The 7,466-nt window shown below is 45.3% G+C and overlaps 1 protein-coding gene across 7 annotated transcripts in view; it reads left to right on the top strand.

The window, feature by feature from the left end:
- The window catches only part of MPP3 (membrane palmitoylated protein 3), a 40,033-nt gene that overhangs the window by 27,925 nt on the left and 4,642 nt on the right, over positions 1-7,466 (top strand). For all 7 annotated transcript variants that reach the window (XM_032279476.1, XM_032279482.1, XM_032279481.1 and 4 more), the window contains 3 exons: positions 1,214-1,307; positions 1,510-1,618; positions 3,322-3,444. In XM_032279476.1, coding sequence (XP_032135367.1) covers positions 1,214-1,307; positions 1,510-1,618; positions 3,322-3,444 — 326 coding nt within the window. The remainder of the gene's footprint in view (positions 1-1,213; positions 1,308-1,509; positions 1,619-3,321; positions 3,445-7,466) is intronic.

The raw sequence follows: 7,466 nt of genomic DNA on the forward strand, positions 1-7,466 counted from the left end.
GTACTCAGCTAGGGTGTTTAGAATATAATCCATAGACTAAAGTTTTTAAGCAGGGGAATGACGTGGTTGGAAAGTGACCCTAGCAGCTCTACCAGAGGTTGAACTAAGATGCCACGAATAGTACCCAGGGCATCCCCTGAGTGGTTCCCATGGACCAGAAGGCACAGTGGCCCAGGATCCCATTTTTTCTTTTGGAAAATACTGTGTGGCTTTGTGTGTGCTCTTATTCTGTGGAAGACCTGATTTTTTCCAGAAGTGTGCATCTCAATTCTGTTAACGGAAATCAATGAGAAAACACCATGTGTTTTAACATTTTTGTTTGAGAGCCAGTCTTGCTGAAACACATCGAATCCATACAGGGATGGCCCGTCTTCCTGCCTCCTTTTTCTCAAGATGAGAACGAATTAACTAAAGAATTAAAAGCACACACCAGGTTCAAATGTATGTGTGACTACTTTGTTCTCAAAAAAGAAAAAAAAATTAAGAATTAAAAGCTAGGACCAGGGGTCCCGTTAAGTGATTCTTTAAAAGCCACAGCATTGGCCAGGCGCTGTGGCTCACACCTGTAATCCCAGCACTCTGGGAGGCCGAGGTGGGCGGATCACCTGAGGTTGGGAGTTTGAGACCAGCCTGACCAACATGGAGAAACCCCATCTCTCCTAAAAATACGAAGTTAGCAGGGCGTGGTGACGCATGCCTGTAATCCGAGCTACTCGGGAGGCTGAGACAGGAGAATCTCTTGAACCTGGGAGGCGGAGGCTGCAGTGAGCCGAGATCATGCCATTGCACTCCAGCTTGGGAAACAAGAGCGAAACTCTGTATCAAAAAAAAAAAAAGAAAAAGCCGCAGTATCAGGGAGTCAGTGAGCAGAGTGGTTAAGGATACAAGCTGGGCATTTGGCAGAGGGACTGATTCTGGCTGTGCTCCCTACCAGCTGTGGGTCACTGGGCACAGCGCTGAACCTCTCTGTGCCTCAGTTTTTTTCAGCTGCAAAAGGAAAGGCCTCCTTTTGCCTACATCAAAGAGATGTTGTGTGAATCAGTGATACGCCCGGAAAGGCACAGTGCCTGATACAGGGACATGCGATGAGGTGGAAGTGCTTGGTTTCGACACACAGAGCAACCCTGAACTGAATGAGCACCTAAGCCCATTGCTGTCCCCATGTGCTGTGACGTGACATCTCTTTGCTCAGCTTTTCTTCTTTCTTTCAAAGATACCACCAGGCCCCGAAAGAGCCATGAGAAGGAAGGAGTGGAGTATCACTTTGTGTCTAAGCAAGCATTTGAGGCCGACTTACATCACAACAAGTAGGTTGCTTGATGGGCTAGTCGGCCCTCCAGGCAGCCGCGTGTTTTCCTATCTGCCCTGCATTCCACTGGAGCTCCCGGGAGGGCTCCTGGAAAGGATGGGGGAAGCGGGACAGGAGTCCCGTTAGGAGGTCCCCCTTTGCTTCGCTAATTTAGGAAATCTCAGGAACTAAAGGTCTTTTCCCCTTTGGTGGCGTTTTAGGTTCCTGGAACATGGTGAATATAAGGAAAATCTCTATGGAACCAGCCTGGAGGCCATTCAGGCTGTTATGGCCAAAAACAAAGTTTGTTTGGTGGATGTGGAGCCGGAAGTGAGTTCCTGGGCCTGCTGGCCATTTCTGGTTAACGGAATTTATATCTAGGGGATTGTACGTTTTACGTAACAGTTAACCTCAGTCTAAGGAATTTCTAGAACACTGGCTGTTAAATTTCTTTGGGTCTTCCTTTGAGAATCAAAAGCCTTGTACCCCAAAACATGCCCCTCTATCCACAAATGCTGCGTTCATTTTATGGAGGCCATGGACACTCTGGTGGCTCACAGACCCAGGCTAGTAACCCCTGCATGGAACAGATCACGCAATAGTTGGTGGCGCTGACTGGCCATTGCAATGTGCCAGAGAATTAGATGTCAATACTCAGGTTTGGCTGGTCATGGTGGCTCACGCCTATAATCCTAGCACTTTGGGAGGCTGAGGTCGGCAGATCACAAGGTCAGGAGTTTGAGACTAGCCTGGCCAACATGGTGAAACCCCGTCTCTACTAAAAGCACAAAAATGAGCCGGGACATATGCCTGTAGTCCCAGCTACTCGGGAGGCTGAGGTAGGAGAATGGCTTGAACCTGGGAGACGGAGGTTGCAGTGAGCTGAGACCATGCCATTGCATTCCAGCCTGGGTGACAGAGTGAGACTCCGTCTCAAAAAAAATAAATAAAAATACACACACACACACCCAGGTAAAACTCTCGGTGCCAGGCCTCCCCTTCTCCAGCCAGGGCAGGTGGAGTCAGTGGCTTAGAGAACCACTCAGGGAGGCAGTCAGAAGAGCAGTTTAAAGGGGAAGAAGAGGGAGGGAGACATGACCCTGTGAAATGCTTCAGAAACATTTCCACTCCTGCATACCAGCATGCTGTGGGCTCAGCAGGGGCTTAACCATCTTTTTAACCTTGTCTTTCAGAAAAACTGCCAAGCTTTGCACTTGATCTAGGGACTTTTTTCCCCGTCTATGGACACAGATCTCTGATTTTATGATATAAACTGTAGGCGTTATTTTAAAGAAGTTTGCTTGAAACATATTCCAAAAAGCACGTTATGCCTATAAAGGAAAACGCTCGCTCATTTGGACTTACAGGGAGCTGGTAGTCAAAATTCAAAGTCTGAGTTTGAAAAATTTCTTTGAAAAGTGATTTTATTAATCTTTCGGGTACAGATAATGCATATAGCTGTTTCATACTAGTGTTTCCAAATGGAGCCCATACATTCTAGATAAAAAGGATTAATCAAGAGTACAATTTCTACAGTCTAGTTTTGTTTTCAGGTGATCTCTTTGGTAATCTCATTTGCTTTGCAAACTTTCTTCTTTGAATACCAGAAGGAGGTGTGGTAGCACAAATTTGGTAATAGTGTAGTCCAAATTGATGACATTTGACTATATAGATAGACACTGACTCCTGCTTCCTCACCCATCAGGAATGGAAGGCGGAGAGGAGCCTAGAAGGTTAATTATAGCCAGAGGGGTCAGAGCAAAGAGACAGCCACTCTCTGAGCTGAGGCTTAGGAACCTGCTGTTGGCAGCGAGTGTGCCTTCAGGGCCCCGCTGAGTTCAATGTCAAGGTGAAGGACGAGTAAAGGAGCAGTTGGTCTGCCCAGCTGAAGTCCATTGTCATGGGACCCATGTAACCAGGACCTTTGCTGTTGAGGTTATGGAATTGAAGCACATGATTATTGAGCTTTCAAAAGTATATTTCACAATAAAACACTGCAAAAGTATATAATATTCCTGAATTTTCTTTCTCAGGCACTGAAGCAACTGAGGACCTCAGAATTTAAACCCTATATTATATTTGTAAAGCCTGCAATTCAGGAAAAAAGAAAGACGCCACCTATGTCCCCAGCTTGTGAGGACACGGCAGCCCCACTTGTAAGTTTAAAGTTGATTGTTTCTTTTCTGAAGGCCTAAGGGAGGCTGTTGTTACAGGAACGCTTCTAGCTGCGTAAGGGTGCTTGCAGCTGAAGAGGGACACAGGACGTACCCTCTGCACACGATTCTTTCCATTTTGCCTATTGAAAGACTTAGAGAAGATGATCACATGGCCAGAAGGCCCAAGGTGGACAGCTGGAAGTGCCTCCCAGACCAGGCTGGTGGCTTTGCCTGTGCTCACGCCCCTCCACTCACTCACATAAGCACCCTTCCCTCCCTCACATAAGCACCTTTCCCTGAAATATGACACCTCAGGGACCTCATCTGAGTGTGACCAGACTACACTCATAAAGCTGCATGCCTAGACCAAACTCAAGTTTTTGTTTTTTTTTTTCTTTTTTTGAGATGGAGTCTTGAACTGTCACCCAGCTGGAGTACAATGGCGAGATCCCAGCTCACTGCAACCTCCACCTCCCGGGTTCATGCAATTCTCCTGCCTCAGGCTCCCGAGTAGCTGGGATTACAGGCACCCACCACCACACCTGGCTAATTTTTTGTATTTTTAATTGAGATGGGGTTTCACTATGTTAGACCGGTCTCGAACTCCTGACCTCGTGATCCGTCTGCCTTGGCCACCCAAAGTGCTGGGATTACAGGCGTGGGCCAGCGTGCTCAGCCCAAACCCAAGTATTTTTAATTGAAACCCCAACTAACAAGGTCATTATCATTGCCTTCAAACCAGTTTGAATCACCAGTGAGTGAAGAGATTTCTAAAACTAGTGGATGAGATCATCTGATGTGTCCTAAATGAACTTCTGTTTCGCTGTCACAGATTCTTTGTTCAGCCCAGTCTATGTCACGCTGGTGGGACCCTCACCCAAAGCCTAAATATTTGGCAGGATTCTTCCAGGAGGTCTGGGCTTGGTGACTCATCTTTTTTGGTCCTTAGCAGGGTCAGTTAGCAGAATGAGCTGGAAGTTATGGGTGGTAGGGGCAGTCAGAAACAACTCAGTCCCAGAGTAGGCTTTGCCTGCTGTCCTGTACAGCTGGTTCATCGGAAGGAGGCCCTCTCAGATCCTTCCCCCTGGTCAGGAAGCTCCCACCAAGTCAAGATTTTGTTGCAATCCTAGTTCATACTAATTCTGTTTTAACTGTCCACATTGATAAATTTTTTATTTTATATTTTATTTTTAAAGACAGGGTCTCACTATGTTGTCTAGGCTGGTCTTGAACTCCTGGTCTCAAGTGATCATCCCACCTTGGCCTCCCAAAGTGCTGGGATTACAGGTGTGAGCCACTATGCCCAGGCTTTTATTTTTTTTTTTGGACAGGGTCTTGCTGTGTCACCCAGGCTGGAGTGCAACGGTGCAATCATAGCTCACTGCAGCCTTGAACTCCTGGGCTCATGCAGTCCTCCTTCCTCAGCTTCCTAAGTAGCTGGGAGTACAGGCATGTACCACCAATACCCAGCCAATTAAAAAAAATTTTTTTAAATAGAGACAGGCTGTCTCTGTGCTGCCCAGGCTGTTTCAAACTCCTGGCCTCCAATGATCCTCCTGCCTTAGTTTTCCAAAATGTTGGAATCAGATGTGAGCCACCATGCCTGGTTTCAGTAAGTTATTTAGAATGGCATACATACAAGGAACATTGGAAATTCTTTCCTGGGCCAGGCACGGTGGCTCATGCCTGTATCTCAGCACTTTGGGAGGCTGAGGCAGGCAGATTGCTTGAGCCCAGGAATTCAAGACCAGCTTGGGCAACTTGGTAAAACCCTGTCGGTGCAAAAAAAATTACAAAAATTAGCCAGGTGTGGTGGCACACACCTGGCTAATTTTTAGGATCACTTGAACCTAATAGGTCAAGGCTGCAGTGAACCATGACCATGCCACTGCACTCCAGCCTGGGTGACAGAGTGAGACTCTGTCTCCAAAAAAATAAAAAATAGAAAAAAGAAAAAAAGAATTTTTATCTTTTAAGTGGGGAGGCCGGGCATGGTGGCTTACCCCTATAATCCCAGTACTTTGGGAAGCCAAGGCAGCCAGATCACCTGAGGTCAGGAGTTTGAGACCAGCCTGGCTAACCTGGTGAAACCCCATCTCTGCTAAAAATACAAAAATTAGCCAGATGTGGTGGCACGCCTGTAATCCCAGCTACTCCAGAGGCTGAGACAGGAGAATTGCTTGAACCCAGGAGGCAGAGGCTGCAGTGAGCTGAAATCGTGCCACTGCAGTGTCTCGCCTGGGTGACAGAGCAAGACTCCATCTCAAAAACAACAACAACAACAAAAAAAACTCAAAGGGGAATATCAACTTAGGTCTAGAATCATTTAGAGACATACAGTATTGCCCGGGTGCGGTGGCTCACGCCTGTATTCCCAACACTTTGGGAGGCTGAGGCGGGTGGATCATCTGAGGTCAGGAGTTTGAGACCAGCTTGACCAACGTGATGAAACCCCATCTCTACTAAATACAAAAAATTAGCTGGGCCTGGTGGTATACACCTGTAATTCCAGCTACTCGGGAGGCTGAGGCAGGAGAATCGCTTGAACCTGGGAGGTGGAGGTTGCAGTGAGCCAAGATCATGCCATTGCACTCCAGCCTGGGCAACAAGAGCGAAACTCCATCTCAAAAAAAAGAAAGAAACGTTCAGTATGGTTATCATGGTGGTTGATGGTGATAGCTATACCCAGAAAATCAGAAACAACCTAAATGTTCAGTAGCAGAACTCAGTTCAATATACTACATTATATGCTACTTACATGATGTATTGATATATTATAGCCAGTTAAAAGCCATGTGTTGGGGCTGGGTGTGGTGGCTCACACCTGTAATCCCAGCACTTTGGGAGGCCGAGGTGGGCAGATCACCTGAGGTCAGAAGTTCGAGACCAGCCTGGCCAACATGGCGAAACCCCATCTCTACTAAAAATACAAAAATTACCTGGGTGTGGTGGCAGATGCCTGTAATCCCAGGTACTTGGGAGGCTGGGGCAGGAAAATCACTTGAACCTGGAAGGCAGAGGTTGCAGTGAGCTGAGATCATGCCACTGTACTCCAGGCTGGGCAACAGAGTGAGACTCCATCTCAAAAAAAAAAAAAAAAAAAATGAAAAATAAATAAAAAAAAGCATGTGTTGGAGGAATATTTGATGACATAGCCAAATACAAGAAAATGAAAATCAGAAAATAAAAAATCAGGATTCTAATTTTGTATCACACACAAAGAAAGCACACTAAAATGCTAAAGGCAATTCTCCCTGAATAGTGGGCTCATGACTAATTTTTGTTTTCTGTGTTTTACTGTGTGCTTTTTGGAGGGGAGTTAACAGCTTTATTGAGATAAAATTTACATACCGTATCATTCACCCATTTAAAGCATACAATTCAATGATGTATTCACAGAGTTGTTGCAACTACCACAGTCAATTTAAGAGCATTTTCATCATCTCAAAAAGAAACCTTGAGCCCATTAGAATTTCCTGTTATCTGTTTGCCTCCTTCCCCTCCCTAGCCACAGGCAACTGCGCCCGCGAATCTACTATCACTGCAAATTTGTCTGTTCTAAACATTTCATATAAATGGATTCATACAATATAAGACCTTTTATATCTGGCTTTTTTCACTTAGTGTTTTTAAGGTTCATGTATCAATACTTCATTCTTTTTTTTTTTTTTTTTTAACAGCTGAATAATATTCCATTGTACAGAGTATCACATTTTGTTTATCCATTTATCAATTAATGGACATTTAGATTGTTTCTTCCTTTTCAGCTATTATGGATCATGGTATGAATATTGATATACAAGTTTTTGTGTGAACATATGTTTTCATTTCTCTTGTGCGTATACCTTGGTATGGAATTGCCGGGTCATAGGGTAGCTCTATGTTTAACATCCGGAGGAACTGCCAGACTATTCCACGGCAGCTGTACCATTTTACATTCTCAGCAGCAGTGTTCAGGTTCCCATTTCTCCACATCCTCACCAGCACTTGTCTTTTTTTTTTTTTTTTTTTTTTTTTTTTTT

This window comes from Sapajus apella, unplaced genomic scaffold (genome assembly GCF_009761245.1).
Source record: "Sapajus apella isolate SASKATOON/1434 unplaced genomic scaffold, GSC_monkey_1.0 scaffold12, whole genome shotgun sequence".
NCBI classification, from domain to species: Eukaryota; Metazoa; Chordata; class Mammalia; order Primates; family Cebidae; genus Sapajus; species Sapajus apella.